This window comes from Bison bison, unplaced genomic scaffold (assembly GCF_000754665.1).
Source record: "Bison bison bison isolate TAMUID 2011002044 unplaced genomic scaffold, Bison_UMD1.0 scf7180017864034, whole genome shotgun sequence".
NCBI lineage: Eukaryota > Metazoa > Chordata > Mammalia > Artiodactyla > Bovidae > Bison > Bison bison.
Genome location: NW_011494606.1, coordinates 3,173,395 through 3,191,139, shown reverse-complemented (window position 1 = coordinate 3,191,139; position 17,745 = coordinate 3,173,395). Strand labels below are relative to the sequence as shown.

Genomic DNA, 17,745 nt, shown 5'->3' with positions numbered 1-17,745 from the left:
GGGTAGGGGATTGGGGGGCGAGGAGGAGAAGGGGACGGACAGAAGATGAGATGGCTGGATGGCATCACCGACTCGATGGACGTGAGTCTGGGTGAACTCCGGGAGTTGGTGATGGACAGGGAGGCCTGGCATGCAGCAGTTCATGGGGTCGCAAAGAGTTGAACACGACTGAACTGACTGAACTGAGTCACTTTTTAGTTGCATAGAAACTCATGCCCCACCCCACTTTTTAGTGTAAGTTTTCTGGAAAAAATTGTTAGTTAGAACAGTTAATGTACTTTGCTGCTGCTGCTAAGTTGCTTCAGTTGTGTCCGACTCCTAGTGACCCGATGGACTGCAGCCCACCAGGCTCCTCCGTCCATGGAATTTTCAAGGCAAGAGTACTGGAGTGGGGTGCCATTGCCTTCTCCATAATGTACTTTAGTTTTACTAATTAGGAAAATCTCTCCAGAAACAGATAAAGGTATAACTGTTGAGGTTTTTACAAAACAATAGATTTATATATTTCCATTCTTTTAAATGGATATTGTGAAAGAAATTATTTTTACACCTATTACGAATTGAAGTTTTTATTCATGCAATTTTATATTAGCTTCCTCATGCTTTAAAATAGTAAAATTTGGCATATGTTATGGCATAATGATCCACTCCAGTGTTCTTGCCTGGAGAATGCCAGGGACGGGGGAGCCTGGTGGGCTGCCGTCTACGGGGTTCCACAGAGTCAGACACGACTGAAGTGACTTAGCAGCAGCAGCAGCAGCAGCATCGCATAATGGCATAATGAAAAGATATAGCATAATGAAACTGATAAATAAAACACTTGGTTTATGCATGACTTCAGTTAGAAAGATGGTAATGATAACCCTGTATGCGAGACAGCAAAAGAGACACAGATGTATAGAACAGTCTTTTGGTCTCTGTGGGAGAGGGAGAGGGTGGGATGATTTGGGAGAATGGCATTGAAATATGTATAATATCATATATGAAACAAATTGCCAGTCCAGGTTCGGTGCACGATACTGGATGCTTGGGGCTGGTGCACTGGGACGACCCAGAGGGATGGTACGAGGAGGGAGGAAGGAGGGGAGTTCAGGATGGGGAACACGTGTACACCTGTGGCAGATTCATGTTGATGTATGGCAAAATCAATACAATATTGTAAAGTAACCTCCAATTAAAATAAATAAATTTATATATATAAAATGAAAATAACTTCTATTGATAAAATTAAATTTTATTAATTCTAGCTCTTTTAAAATGATTTTTAAAATCTTTGTGTTAATGTCCAGTAAGTGTAATGAAAACCAGTTACCAATATGAGATTTTAAATATATAATATACATAGAATAAGGTGCACAGTCTAATGTATAGTTTAATCAATTTTTATAGTTAATGCTTCTGGGTAACCAATGCATAAACAAAGAAACAAAATATTTCCAGCTAGTTTAGTTTGCAAGCATTATATTTTAATGTATAGAAATAGTGGAAATCTTAAATAGAAATTTATTTTTTATTTTTTAAAATTTATTTTAATAGGAGGCTAATTGCTTTACATTACTGTAGTGGTTTTGTCATACATTGACATGAGTCAGCCATGGGTGTACATGTGTTCCCCATCCTGAACCCCCTCCTACTTCCCTCCCAATCCCATCCCTCTGGGTCATCCCAGTGCACCAGCCCTGAGACCCTGTCTCATGCATCGAACCTGGACTGGCAATCTGTTTCACATATGATAATATACATGTTTCAATGCTATTCTCTCAAATCATTCCACCCTCGCCTTCTCCCACAGAGTCCAAAAAGACTGTTCTATACACCTGTGTCTCTTTTGCTGTCTTGCATGTAGGGTTATCGTTACCATTTTTCTAAATTCCGTATATATTGCCAGGAGAAATATCAATAACCTCAGATATCCAGATGACACCACCCTTATGGCACAAAGTGAAGAGGCACTAAAAAGCCTCTTAATGAAAGTGAAAGAGGAGAGTGAAAAAAGTTGGCTTAAAGCTCAACATTCAGAAAACTAAGATCATGGCATCCAGTCCCATCACTTCATGGCAAATAGATGGGGAAACAGTGGAAACAGAGGCTGACTTTATTTTTCTGGGCTCCAAAATCACTGCAGATGGTGATTGCAGCCATGAAATTAAAAGACACTTGCTCCTTGGAAGGAAAGTTATGACCAACCTAGACAGCATATTAAAAAGCAGAGACATTACTTTGCCAACGAAGGTCCATCTAGTCAAGGCTATGGTTTTTCCAGTGGTCATGTATGGATGTGAGTTGGACTATAAACAAAGCTGAGCTCAGAATTTATGCTTTTGAACTGTGGTGTTGGAGAAGACTCTGGAGAGTCCCTTGGACTGCAAGGAGATCTAACCAGTCCATCTTAAAGGAGATCAGTCCTGGGTGTTCATTGGAGGGACTGATATTGAAGCTGAAACTCCAATACTTTGGCCACCTGATGCAGAGAGCTGACTCATTTGAAAAGACCCTGATGCTGGGAAAGATTGAGGGGCAGGAGGAGAAGGGGACGACAGAAGATGAGATGGTTGGATGGCATCACCGACACAATGGACATGGGTTTGGGTGGACCCTGGGAGTTGGTGATGGACAGGGAGGCCTGGTGTACTGCAGTTCATGGGGTTACAAAGAGTCAGACACGACTGAGCGACTGAACTGCACTGAATTGATACTGTATTGGTGTTTTTCTTTCTGGCTTACTTCACTCTGTATAAAAGGCTCCAGTTTTAGAACTGATTCCAATGTATTCTTTTTAATGGCTGAGTAATATTCCATTGTGTATATGTACCACAGCTTTCTCATCCATTCATCTGCTGATGGACATCTAGGTTGCTTCCATGTCCTGGCTATTATAAACAGTGCTGCGATGAACATTGGGGTACATGTGTCTCTTTCAATTCTGGTTTCCTCAGTGTGTATGCCCAGCAGTGGGATTGCTGGGTCATAAGGCAGTTCTATTTCCAGTTTTTTAAGGAATCTCCACACTGTTCTCCATAGTGGCTGTACTAGTTTGCATTCCCACCAACAGTGTAAGAGGGTTCCCTTTTCTCCACACCCTCCCCAGCATTTATTGCGTGTAGACTTTTGGATAGCAGCCATTCTGACTGGCATGAAATGGTACCTCATTTTGGTTTTGATTTGCATTTCTCTGATAATGAGTGATGTTGAGCATCTTTTCATGTGTTTGTTAGCCATCTGTATGTCTTCTTTGGAGAAATATCTGTTTAGTTCTTTGGCCCATTTTTTGATTGGGTCGTTTATTTTTCTGGAATTGAGCTGCAGGAGTTGCCTGTATATTTTTGAGATTAATTCTTTGTCAGTTGCTTTATTTGCTATTATTTTCTCCCATTCTGAAGGCTGTCTTTTCTCCTTGCTTATAGTTTCCTTCGTTGTGCAAAAGCTTTTAAGTTTAATTAGGTCCCATTTGTTTATTTTTGCTTTTATTTCCAATATTCTGGGAGGTGGGTCATAGAGGATCCTGCTGTGATGTATGTCAGAGAGTGTTTTGCCTATGTTTTCCTCTAGGAGTTTTATAGTTTCTGGTCTTACGTTTAGAGCTTTAATCCCTTTTGAGTTTATTTTTGTGTATGGTGTTAGAAGTGTTCTAGTTTCATTCTTTTACAAGTGGTTGACCAGTTTCCCCTGCACCACTTGTTAAAGAGATTGTCTTTTCTCCATTGTATATTCTTGCCTCCTTTGTCAAAGATAAGATGTCCATAGGTGCGTGGATTTATCTCTGGGCTTTCTATTTTGTTCCATTGATCTATATTTCTTTGTGCCAGTACCATAGTGTCTTGATGACTGTATCTTTGTAGTATAGCTTGAAGGTTGATTCCTCCAATTCCATTCTTCTTTCTCAAGATTGCTTTGGCTATTTGAGTTTTTTTGTATTTCCATACAAATTGTGAGTGGAATTTGATTCCTCCAATTCCATTCTTCTTTCTCAAGATTGCTTTGGCTATTTGAGTTTTTTTGTATTTCCATACAAATTGTGAAATTATTTGTTCTAGCTCTGTGAAAAATACTGTTGGTAGCTTAATAGGGATTGCATTGAATCTATAGATTGCTTTGTGTAGTATACTCATTTTCACTATATTGATTCTTCCAGTCCATGCACATGGTATATTTCTCCATCTATTTGTGTCCTCTTTGATTTCTTTCATCAGTGTTTTATAGTTTTCTATATATAGGTCTTTTGTTTCTTTAGGTACATATATTTCTAAGTATTTTATTCTTTTTGTTGCAATGGTGAATGGAATTGTTTTCTTAATTTCTGTTTCTGATTTCTCAGTGTATAGGAATGCAAGGGATTTCTGTGTGTTAATTTTATATCCTGCAACTTTACTATATTCATTGATTAGCTCTAGTAATTTTCTGGTGGAGTCTTTAGGGTTTTCTATGTAGAGGATCATGTCATCTGCAAACAGAGTTTTACTTCTTTTCCAATCTAGGTTCCTTTTATTTCTTTTTATGCTCTGATTGCTGTGGCCAAAAATTCCAAAACTATGTTGAATAGTAGTGGTGAAAGTGGGCACCCTTGTCTTGTTCCTGACTTTGGGGGAAATGCTTACAATTTTTCACCATTGAGGATAATGTTTGCTGTGGGTTTGTCATATATAGCTTTTATTATGTTGAGGTATGTTCCTTCTATTCCTGCTTTCTGGAGGGTTTTTTTTTTTTTATTCATAAATGGATGTTGAATTTTGTCAAAGGCTTTCTCTGTATCTATTGAGATAATCATATGGTTTTTATCTTTCAATTTGTTAATGTGGTGTATTACCTTGATTGATTTGTGAATATTGAAGAATCCTTGCATCCCTGGGATAAAGCCCACTTGGTTATGGTGTATGATCTTTTTAATGTGTTGTTGGATTCTGTTTGCTATAATTTTGTTAAGGATTTTTGCATCTATGTTCATTAGTGATATTGGCCTATAGTTTTCTTTTTTGTGTGGCATCTTTGTCTGGTTTTGGTATTAGGATAATGGTGGCCTCATAGAATGAGTTTGGAAGTTTACCTTCTTCTGCAATTTTCTGGAAGAGTTTGAGTAAGATAGGTGTTAGCACTTCTCTAAATTTTTGGTAGAATTCAGCTGTGAAGCCATCTGGACCTGGGCTTTTGTTTGCTGGAAGATTTCTGATTACAGTTTCAATTTCCATGCTTGTGATGGGTCTGTTAAGATTTTCTGTTTCTTCCTGGTTCAGTTTTGGAAAGTTGTACTTTTCTAAGAATTTGTCCATTTCTTCCACGTTGCCCATTTTATTGGCATATAGTTGCTGATAGTAGTCTCTTATGATCCTTTGTATTTCTGTTGTCTGTTGTGATCTCTCCATTTACATTTCTAATTTTGTTGATTTGATTCTTCTCCCTTTGTTTCTTGATGAGTCTGGCTAATGGTTTGTCAATTTTATTTATCTTCTCAATGAACAGCTTTTGGCTTTGTTAATTTTTGCTATGGTCTCTTTTGTTTCTTTTGCATTTATTTCTGCCCTAATTTTTAAGAATTCCTTCCTTCTACTAACCCTTGGGTTTTTCATTTCTTCCTTTTCTATTTGCTTTAGGTGTAGAGTTAGGTTATTTATTTGACTTTTTCTTGTTTCTTGAAATACCGCCTGTATTGCAGTGGACCTTCCCCTTAGCACTGCTTTTACAGTGTCCCATAGGTTTTGGGTTGTTGTGTTTTCATTTTCATTTGTTACTAAGCATATTTTGATTTCTTTTTAAATTTCTTCTGTGATTTGTTGGTTATTCAGCAGCGTGTTGTTCAGCCTCCATATGTTGGAATTTTTAATAGTTTTTCTCCTGTAATTGATATCTAATCTTACTGCATTGTGGTCAGAAAAGATGCTTGAAATGATTTCAATTTTTTTGAATTTACGAAGGCTAGATTTATGGCCCAGGATGTGGTCTATTCTGAAGAAGGTTCCATGTGCACTTGAGAAAAAGGTGAAATTCATTGTTTTGGGGTGAAATGTACTATAGATATCAATTAGGTCTAACTGGTCTATTGTATCATTTAAAGTTTGTGTTTCCTTGTTAATTTTCTCTTTAGTTGATCTATCCATTGGTATGAGTTGGGTATTAAAGTCTCCCACTATTATTGTGTTATTGTTAATTTCCCCTTTCATACTTGTTAGCATTTGTCTTACATATTGCGGTGCTCCTATGTTGGGTGCATATATATTTATAATTGTTATATCTTCTTCTTGGATTGATCCTCTGATCATGATATAGTGTCCTTCTTTGTCTCTTTTTATAGCTTTATTTTAAAGTCTGTTTTCTGATATAAGTATTGCTACTCCTGCTTTCTTTTGGTCTCTATTTGTGTGGAATATCTTTTTCCAGCCCTTCACTTTCAGTCTGTATGTGTCCCTTGTTTCGAGGTGGGTCTTTTGTGGATAACATATATAGGGGTCTTGTTTTTGTATCCATTCAGCCAGTCTTTGTCTTTTGGTTGAGCCATTCAACCCATTTACATTTAAGGTAATTATTGATATGTATGATCCCATTGCCATTTACTTTGTGGTCTTGGGTTCGAGTTTATACACCCTTTCTGTGTTTCCTGTCTAGAGAAGATCCTTTAGCATTTGTTGGAGAGCTGGTTTGGTGGTGCTGAATTCTCTCAGCTTTTGCTTGTCTGTAAAGCTTTGATTTCTCCTTCATATTTGAATGAGATCCTTGCTGAGTACAGTAATCTGGGATGTAGGTTTTTCTCTTTCATCACTTTAAGTATGACCTGCCATTCCCTTCTGGCCTGAAGAGTTTCTTTTGAAAGATCAGCCATTATCCTTATGGGAATCCCCTTGTGTGTTATTTGTTGTTTTTCCCTTGCTGCTTTTAATATTTGTTATTTGTGTTTGATCTTTGTTAATTTGATTAATATGTGTCTTGAGGTGTTTTGCCTTGGGTTTATCCTGTTTTGGACTCTCTGGGTTTCTTGGACTTGGATGACTATTTCCTTCCCCATTTTAGGGAAGTTTTCAGCTATTATCTCCTCAAGTATTTTCTCTTGGTCTTTCTTTTTGTTTTCTTCTTCTGGGACTCATATGATTCGAATGTTGGGGCATTTAACATTGTCCCAGAGGTCTCTGAGGTTGTCCTCATTTCTTTTCATTCTTTTTTCCTCTTTGCTTCTTTTATTTCTACCATCCTGTCTTCTACCTCACTTATCCTATCTTCTGCTTCCATTATTCTACTGTTGGTTCCCTCCAGAGTGTTTTTGATTTCATTTATTGCATTATTCATTATATATTGACTCTTTTTTTATTTCATCTAGGTCCTTGTTAAACATTTCTTGCATCTTCTCAATCCTTGTCTCCAGGCTATTTATCTGTAACTCTATTTTGTTTTCAAGATTTTGGATCATTTTCACTATCGTTATTCTGAATTCTTTTTCAGGTAGATTCCCTATCTCTTCCTCTTTTGTTTGGTTTGGTGGGCATATATCCTGTTCCTTTATTGCTGAGTATTTCTCTGCCTTTTCATCATGTTTATATTGCTGTGTTTGGGGTGGCCTTTCCATATTCTGGCAGTTTGTAGTTCTTCTTTATTGTGGAGGTTCCTCACTGTAGGTGGGGTTGGACATGTGGCTTGTCAAGGTTTCCTGGTTAGAGAAGCTTGTGTCAGTGTTCTGGTGTGTGGAGCTGGATTTCTTCTCTCTGGAGTGCAATGAAGTGTGCAGTAGTGAGTTTTGAGATGTCAGTGGGTTTGGTGTGACTTTGGGCAGCCTGTATATTGAAGCTCGGGGTTATGTTCCTGTGTTGATGGAGAATTTGCATGGTATGTCTTGCTCTGGAACTTGTTGGCCCTTGGGTGGTGCTTGGTTTCAGTGTAGGTATGGAGGCTTTTGATGAGCTCTTATCAATTAATGTTCCCTGGAGTCAGGAGTTCTCTGGTGTTCTCAGGTTTTGGACTTAAGCCTCCTACCTCTGGTTTTCAGTCTTATTCTTACAGTAGCCTCAAGACTTCTCCATCTCCTTTAGAAGACAATGGGCTGCCTTTCTGGGTGCCTGATGTCTTCTGCCAGCATTCAGATGTTGTTTTGTGGAATTTGCTCAGCGTTCAAATGTTCTTTTGATGAATTTGTAGGGGAGAAAGTGGTCTCCCCGTCCCATTTCTCCACCATCTTAGGACCGCCTCCTAAAGTGTTTTCAAATAACCAATATTTTTAAGTCTATGAGATAAAGGGCAGATTTAGTATCTTAATTTTATAGTTAAGTAAATATTCAGAGAAATTTAGTAGGTAGTAATTTAATAGTAGAGAAATTTAGTAGTAGAGAAATAAGGTCATGATGCTAGAAAGTGGTAGAACCAGAACCAGAATGAAAGATATTTTTTCACTGCACTAGGTCACAAGTTAATTTTCCTTAGTATTTTCCTTCAGAAAAACCTCTAGATTCAGGACAATGCATTTTATAAATATTTGCTTTTGTTTAGTCACCAGGTCGGGTTCGACTTTGCTACCCCATGGACTGCGGCACACTAGGCTCCTCTGTCCTACACTGTCTCCTGGAATTTGCTCAAACTCATGACAATTGAGTTAGTGATGCGTTTCAACCGTCTCATCCTCTGTCATCCTCTTCTCCTCCTACCCTCAATCTTTCCCAGCATCAGGGTCTTTCCAATTGCGTCAGCTGTTTGCATCAGGTGGTCTAGGTATTGGAGCTTCAGCTTTAGCATCAGTCCTTCCAATAAATACTCAGAGTTGATTTTCTTTAGGATTGATGACTAGTTTGATCTCCCTGCAGTCCAAGGGACTCTCAAGAGTCTTCTCCAGCACCACAATTTGAAAACATCAATTCTTCACCACTCAGCCTGCTTTATGGTCCAACTCTCACATCCATCCATGACTACTGGGAAAACTATAGCTTTGACTAGATGGACCTTTGTCTGCAAAGTGAGGTCTTTGATTTTTAATATACTGTCTAGATTTTTCTTAGCTTGCCTTCCAAGAAACAAGTATCTTTTAATTTCATGGTGCAGTCACCATGCAGTGATTTCATCCCCAAAAATTGAAATCTGTTAGTGCTTCCACTTCCCCCTTCTATTTGACATAAAGTGATGGGATCCGCAGCTATGATCTTAGGTTTTTGAATGTCAAGTTTCAAGCCAGCTTTTTCACTCTCCTCTTTCACCCTTATCAAGATACTCTCTAATTCCTCTTTACTTTCTGCCATTAGAGTGATATCATCTACATGTATGAAGTTTTTGATATTTCTATGGGCAGTCTTGATTACAGCTTGTGAGTCATCCAGTCTGGCATTTCACATGATGTATTTTGCATTTAAGTTAGATAAGCAGGATGATAATATACAGCCTTGTCATACTCCTTTCCCAATTTTGAACCAGTCAATTGTTCCGTGTCCAGTTCTAACTGTTTGCTTCTTGACCTACAAACAGGTCTCTCAGGAGTCAGGTAAGGTGGTCTGGTATTACTCTTTAAGAATTTTCCACAGTTTGTTGTGATTCACAATGTCAAAGGCTTTACCCTAGTCAGTGAAGCACAGGTAGATTTTTTTTTTGCCTGGAATCCCCTTGCTTTCTCTGATACAATGAATGTTGGCAGTTTGATCTCTGATTCCTCTGCCTTTTCTAAACCCAGAAAATTTCCAGTTATTTCCAGTTGTATATCTGGAAATTCTTGGTTCACACACTGCTCCAGCCTGACTTGAAGAATTTTGAATATAACCTTACTAGCATGTGAAATGAGCACAATTGTATGGTAGTTTGAACATTCTTTGCTATTGCTCTTCTTTGGGATTGGAATGAAAACTGATCTTTTCCAGTCCTGGGGCCATGGCTCAGTTTTCCAAATTTGCTGGCATATTGAGTGCAGTACTTTAACAGCATCATCTTTTAGGATTTTAAAATAGCTTAGCTGGAATTCCATCACCTCTGCTAGCTTTGTTGGTAGTAATACTTCCTAAGGCCCATTTGACTTCACACTTCAGGATGTCTGGCTCTAGGTGAGTGTCCATACCATTGTGGTTATCTGAGTCATTAGATCTTTTTTTTTTTTTTGTATAATTCTTCTATGTATTCTTGCCACCTCTTCTTAATCTCTTCTTTTTCTGTTAGATCCTTACCGTTTCTGTCCTTTATTGTGCCCATCCTTGCATGAAATATTCCCTTGATAGCTCCAGTTTTCTTGAAGAGTTCTTTAGTCTTTCCTATTCTGTTGTTTTCCTCTATTTCTTTTCATTGTTTATTGAAAAAGCCCTTGTTATCTCTCCTTGCTATTCTTTGGAACTCTGCATTCAGTTGGATATATCTTTCCCTTTGTCCTTTGCCTTTTGCTTCTCTTCTTTCCTTAGCTATTTGTAAAGGTTCCTCAGACAACCACTTTGCCTTCTTGCATTTCTTTTTCTTTGGAATGATTTTGGTCACTGCCTCCTGTATAATGTTACTAACCTCCATCCATAGTTCTTCTGGCATTCTGTCTACTGGACCTAATTTAATTTATACACATAAGAATATGTAAATAAGTATTTTCTTTTTAAAATATGGCCTTTAATTGTTTACTGTGTTAAATGATTGGGTGTGTGTGCTTAGAGAGTAAAAGTTAAGACCCCTTTAATGTCCAACTTCAGTCCCATTCTCTCTCCTCAAGGGCAAATGCTCACATAAATTTGATAATGATATCCTTCTAATCAGTAAAAAAAAATCTCAATTCCCAGACAAATGTATGATGCTATATCATTTATTCATAAAAAATTATGAGGATAATATACAAATAAATCTACATTCTCTGTCTTTTTTCATGTATCATCAAATGGATCTTGAAGTATGCCAGACTTTTCTAAACATGACATAAAATGCAGAGTCTGCTTTTAGAATCTAGATCTCTAGTAGACATGTCTAGTATCTTTCTACTATCACATTGCCTATTAAACTTCTGATTAAGACTTTTTTAAAATTTAGAAATGTGCTTTCAAGTTTGATTAAAATTCCATCTGGTCTAAATTTAACAGATGAGTTAAGAAAGAGAGGAGGAAAAGCATTTGGGGACTTCTTTGTGCTTGCTAAAGAGCTGAATAAAAGTGCCTCCTGGTTCAAATGTATTCTTTTTAATGGCTGAGTAATACTCCATTGTGTATATGTACCACAGCTTTCTTATCCATTCATCTGCTGATGGGCATCTAGGTTGCTTCCATGTCCTGGCTATTATAAACAGTGCTGCGATGAACATTGGGGTACACATGTCTCTTTCCCTTCTGGTTTCCTCAGTGTGTATGCCCAGCAGTGGGCAGTTCTAATGAGGTGGATGAAACTGGAGCCTATTATACAGAGTGAAGTAAGCCAGAAGGAAAAACATAAATACAGTATACTAACGCATATATATGGAATTTAGAAAGATGGTAACAATAACTCTGTATACGAGACAGCAAAGGAGACACTGATGTATGGAGCAGTCTTATGGACTCTGTGGGAGAGGGAGAGGGTGGGAAGATTTGGGAGAATGGCATTGAAACATGTAAAATATCATGTAGGAAGCGAGTTGCCAGTCCAGGTTCGATGCACGATGCTGGATGCTTGGGGCTGGTGCACTGGGACGGCCCGGAGGGATGGTGTGGGGAGGGAGGAGGGAGGAGGGTTCGGGATGGGGAACACATGTATACCTGTGGTGGATTCATTTTGATATTTGGCAAAACTAATACAATTATGTAAAGTTTAAAAATAAAATAAAATTAGAAAAAAAAAAAAAAAAGTGCCTCCTGGGCAGAAAGTTTGTTATTCCATTTTGCCTGCAGAGGGAATGTTCAGTTAGAACTTATTCACTAGTGTTTGGGGAAAAGTAACTTACCTCCTTGAATTAAATCAATTTCTATCCATCAGAGTAGGGGAGTTGAATAGAATTTCAGAGTATATTATTCAGTAATCTTTTCTGTTTTCCACATTGGAAATGAGAAGATGCAACGAAATACCAGTATAAATAGAACTGCCATTTTATTGTAAGAGTTAAGTGTTGATGATTTAAACGAGAAATCAGTAAACTTTTTCTGTAAAGTCCCAGATAGTTTTCTAGGCCATAAAGTCTCTGTTCCAACTATTCAGCTCTACTGAACAGCCAAAAGTAGCCCTATACAATACATAAACAAAGGAGCAAGACTGAGTGGGAAAAAAAAAAAAAACACTTTATTTATAAAAACATTTGGGTGGATATGACCCACAGGCTGTAGTTAGATCTTTTCTGGGTTGAAAGGAGTGGTGATGGTCTAGTTGCTAAGTTGTGTCTGACTGATACACTGATAAATATTTAACAACTGGCTTTTCTGAGAGATGAGTACACCCTGACTTATAGCATTTGCCCATTTACATGGTATAAATACTCTCACCATGGTCGATTTCAAACTACCTACTTGACATCACTCAACAGGGAGGTGAAAGAGATAAACAGAGGCATACCATTATATAGGATTTATAATGTACTAGAAGGCAATGGCAACCCACTCCAGTACTCTTGCCTGGAAAATCCCAGGGACGGGGGAGCCTGGTGGGCTGCTGTCTATGGGGTCTCGCAGAGTTGGACACAACTGAAGCGACTTAGCAGCAGCAGCATAATGTACTAGATACAAATTTTCCAGACAAGAATACTGGAGCAGGTTGCTATTTCCTACTCCAGGGTATCTTCCTGATCCACGGATTGAACCCACGTTTCCTACGTTGGCAAGCAAATTCTTTACCACTAAGTGACCTGGGAAGCCAACCACTACATAGCATTTATAACATACTAGATATAAATAACCTCAAGAGCAGAAATAATAATAAGATGAAATAAAATAATAAGAAAGGGTGAGTTTTGAGTATTTATTACCTTGTTTTGAATATATTTACTTAATTGTAAATACAGAATTTAATTTTTAATGTCTGTGTTTACCATCTGGCTCATGATGTTCATTAAAATTTAATAGTTGGCTTTAATGAGCCACTATGAGTCTACTATAGCACACCCCTGTGTTAGAGAACATAACCAAGAATTTTGTTTTAATAAGCTACCTGCTGAATCATAGGTTATATGGGAAAGTAAAAGCAAAGAGAAATAGAGAATTGTGTTAATATGCAACTTTTACAGTAATCTTGCTCATGTATTTTAATAAGAATCTGAAAAAATAATTTTGTTTATTTAGGTGAGAGTTGACTGTGTCAGGTGCTTTATTTCTTGGTTCTTTATCTCAACTTTTAAGTGACAGCATGTGAAGTAAACTTAGGCGAGTAAATACTATCAATATGTCATATATAATAATAAATGTTACTTTTTCTTTTTTCCTTAAGGAGTAACTGTGACGCCTGATGAAGAACAAAACTTGAATCATTACGTACAAGTTTTACAGAACCTAATACTAAGTGTTCCCACTAAGGAGCCAGGTCGTCAGAAAAAATCAAAGTCTCCAAATAATGCTAATTTCATAGGACCGAGAGTATCAAGAGTTAAGGAGCTAAAATATACACATGATGTAGGTCCGGGTGACAATGATATTTTAATCAATCCTGTCAGTGAAGAAACTACAACTTTCCCTACTAGGGGCTTCACACTGGAAATAGACAAGAAAAAACGTACTAAAAGCACAGCATTCTGGTCGATTAAACCAAGTAATGTTTCTGTTGTTTTACATGCAAAAGAACCTTTTATTGAGAAAGACGAGCCAGAGCCAGAGCCAGAGCCAGAGCCAGAGCCAGAGCCAGAGCCAGTTGAACATCGCACTGGGGCACCAACGCAAGTGCCAAGTGTTACTGAACCAAGTCAAGATGTCACCTCTTTAAGTGGGAGCACTGACTTGGGTACCGCCACGGAAGAAGAAGATGTTCCTCAGCTCTCAGGTGACAATGAAATGGATTATCTTGAATCACATGACATGTATAATGAAGACGTTTTGAAAAGAATTGCAGATATTAATTCACAGTTGCATCACGTCCCTCTTCCTGAGAGCTACAAGCCAGAATATAGAGCGGACATTCGAGCTTCTAAAGAACACCTAAAACGAAGCCTTGCTCTAGCCATAGCAGCAGAACATAAATTAGAAAAAATGTATAAATCCCAGATGTTACCACAAGGACGAAGCAGTGGTGGAGTTTATGACATTATAACTGTTATTAACATGCTGTATAATTCTAGATATAAATTATCTGAATATTTAGATATAAAATATGTTCCATTAGAGATGAGAGGAAAAGCTACTGTAGTAGTCCATACATTGAAAAGAATACTATGTGTTGGTCATGGAGAAGAAACTCACAACCTCCTTAAGCAGTTATTAAATAATAATATAAGAATTTTACACATACTTGATACTCATGACAAAGATGATTCAAGCTAACTGCATTCATTCATGGGAGAAATATGCATACTAGTGATTCAAAAATTGTATGAAAATATTTTCTATTGTAGTTCACTGTGTTAACATCTTTATATGTCACATGTTATGAAAAATTTTCATATGCACTGAAACCTAACAATTTAAAATAAAATTTTGGTTCAGGAGTTTGTATTTTCTCTCATTAATTTTAAAAGTTATGAATATCTAATCTTTAAATCTTTAAAGTTTAAGCTTTGATTTTACTTGATAGGTTAGTAAATTCTCCCGTTTTATAAGACTTAAGAGACTGTGCAGTCCACTATATATGTAGTAGTGGTAGTGGTAGTCGCTCAGTCATGTCCAACTCTTTGCAACCCCTTGCGCTGTAGCCCACCAGGTATCTGTCCATGGGATTCTCCAGGCATGAAAACTGGAGTGGGTTGCCATTCCCTTCTCCAGAGTAGCTGGTTTTAAATAATTGCATATAAATGTAAAATTTTAGGATATGTTATCTTATTACTCTTTTAGAGGATCTGAGTATTCTATCCAAATAACATAATTGGAGCTTGTATCAAAACTTTTATCTGAATATATATGTGCCACCTTTGAAAGGTAGATGATATATTAAGATACATCCCTATTCCTTTGTTGTTAAATACTTCTGGAGTATCAGTGAAGGACTGTAACCTGGATTTGTAATGAGATCATTCTCACTTATTGTCTCTTTTTGTTTGTTTATACACATATACATGGAAGCCTTCCAAATTTTGTATTTGGGAGTATGAGTAACATGGTCTTCCCTGGTGGCTCAATGGTAAAGAATCCAACCAGCAGTTCAGGAGTTTCAGAAGATGCAGTTCCGATCCCTGGGTCAGGAAGATCCCCTGGAGGAGGGCATGGCAATCCACTCAAGTATTCTTGCCTGGAGAATATCATGGACAGAGGAGTCTGGCAGGCTGTATAGTTCATAGAGTTGCACAGAGTCAGACACAGCTGAAGTGACTTCACATGCACACAGACACGACTAACACCATTAAGGTTAACTGTAATTTTGTAATTATGGTACAGGTAATTCTGTTTCACGATTTGTGGTGGTTTTGTCATTAAGTCATGTCTGACTCTTGTGACCTCGTGGATTGTAGCCTGCTAGGTTCCTCTGTCCATGGGATTCTCCAGACAAGAATACTGGAGTGGGTTGCCATTTCCTTCTCCAGGTGATCTTCCTGACCCAAGAACCGAACCCAGGTCTCCTGCATTGCAGGAAGATTCTTTACCGACTGAGCTATGAAGTATTTATTTATTCATTTATCAGGCCAGTCATTTATAGTTTAATAAACATTTATTGACCTTGTGCAGGACAAAATGCTAGATTTTGGGAATGCAATAGTAGGGTTTAGTTCCTTCTCTCTTTGAAATTATAGCATCAAAGAGACATAACTTCAACAGTTTTAAACTTCAATTTTGATAAGTTGTTACAAAAGTTTGAGAAATTTGACCTCACCAAGACCAAGAATAATGGGAAAGCTACCCGGAGAAGGTAGCATTTAAAGTGAGATCTGTAGGATAAGGTTGTATGTAAGGAAGAGGGCATTCCAGGTAGAGGGAAGAGCATGTGTAAATGCTGTGAGGTGAGAATGAGTAATGGCAAGTTCAAGAAGCAGCCGGAGTATAGAAAGGTAGGGGAGAGTTAAATAAATGAAATAAAAAAAAAGAAAGGTAAGGGAGAGCACCTCCAGATGGAGCTGGTAAGGTACACAGGGCTGGACTAGATCTTGCAAATCCTCAAATTGCACATTGAATGATTTTAGCCTTTATCTGATAGTTAAGTGTGAAGTCGTCAGTAGATTCTAAGCAAAGGCTAGATATGATCAAATTTGTGTTCTTAAAAAACCGCAGTCTGGCTACAGTTTTGAAAGTAGGCAGAAGTAGAAGTGTACTGTGCACAGGTCAAATTTAGCTTGGACTAGATGGGAGGAAGTGACAGTTAAGAGGTAGAATCAACAGGATTTGGTGATTGAATGGATACGGTGACTGAGGGAGTAGCAGGGATCAAAAATAACTCCCACACAGGTAGCTGTATAAAAAGGAGTAAAAGTTTTGTTTCAAAACACTTTTACTGTTTACTACTGTTGCTTATTTTATTTTATAAAATCATTGATTTATTTATTACTCTTGACTATGCTGGCTTTTCGTTGCTGGGTGAGGGCTTTCTCGAGTAATGACTGGCCGGGACTACTCTCGTTGCAGGGCACAAGCTTCTCGTTGCAGTGGCTTCACTTGCTGTGGAGGACAGGCTCCGGAGTGGGTTTCAGTAGTTGCAGCATGTGGGCTTAGTAGTTGTGGTGTGTGAGCCCTGGAGTGCAAGGGCTTTGTTTCTCCATGGCCTGTGGGGTCTGCCTGGACCAGGGATTGAACCTGTGTCCTCTGCACTGGCAGGTGATTTCTTTACCACTGGACCACCACGGAAGTCCACTGTCACTTATTTTTAAAAAATAATTTTGCTGTGGAAAATTTTAAACATGTGCAAAAGTAAACAGATTAATAAACCCATGTACCCAGCATCCAGTTTCAACAATTACCTACTAATGACCAATTTTATTTCACCTAACCCCCTTTTCTCTTTCCTATTTTTATGTTGGATTAAGTACTAGATACTTTTTCATTTTATTTGTAAATATGATAGTGTGAAGCTCTATTAGCTTTAAAAAAAAAAAAAAACACTACCAAAAATACCACACATAAAAGTTTAATAATTCTTTAAATCATCAAATCTAGTCAATGTTCAAATTTCTGATTGTGTAATAATTTTAAAATTTTATCAGCCTGGACTTTGGTGGCACAGTGGATAAGAATCCGCCTGCCAATGCAGGGAACATGGATTTGATCCTTGGTCCGGGAAAATCCCACATGCCCCCGAGCAACTAAGCCTGTGTGCCCCAACTACTGAGCCCCTGCTGTAGTGCCCATGAGCTGCACCTACTGGGCCTGTGTGCCCCAGCTACTAAAGCAAAGCCTGTTTGCCTTAGAGCCCCATGCTGTAGCTGTTGAGCCTGTGTGCTGCGCTAGTGAAACCTGCGTGCCTAGAGCCCATTGGCAGCAAGAGAAGCCGGCACAGTGAGAAGTCCAGCACGACAACCAGAGAGTAGCCCCTGCTTGTCACAAATAGAGAACCCCTGTGCAAAGCAATGAAGATCAAGTGCAGCCAAAAATAAATAATAAATAAAATTATAATAAAAAATTTAGTTTGAATGAAACTAAATAGACAAATAACATTTACATATTGAGGTTAGTTTATTTAAATCTCGTTTAATCTATACCTCTTCTTTTTCCCCTTTTTGAAATTTGTCAAAGAAATTGGTCATTGGACCTATGGTTTTACACAGCATGGATTTTGCTGATTATATCACCCCATAGTACCATTTAGTAT

At 38.0% G+C, this 17,745-nt stretch overlaps 1 protein-coding gene across 1 annotated transcript in view; it reads left to right on the top strand.

The window, feature by feature from the left end:
* SPESP1 (sperm equatorial segment protein 1) overlaps positions 1 to 14,503 on the top strand; it is a 28,017-nt gene extending 13,514 nt beyond the window's left edge. Inside the window, exon 2 of the mRNA XM_010834504.1 lies at positions 13,297 to 14,503. Within this exon, the coding sequence (XP_010832806.1) occupies positions 13,297 to 14,339 (1,043 nt within the window). The 3' untranslated portion in view covers positions 14,340 to 14,503. The remainder of the gene's footprint in view (positions 1 to 13,296) is intronic.
* Positions 14,504 to 17,745: the final 3,242 nt, after the last annotated feature.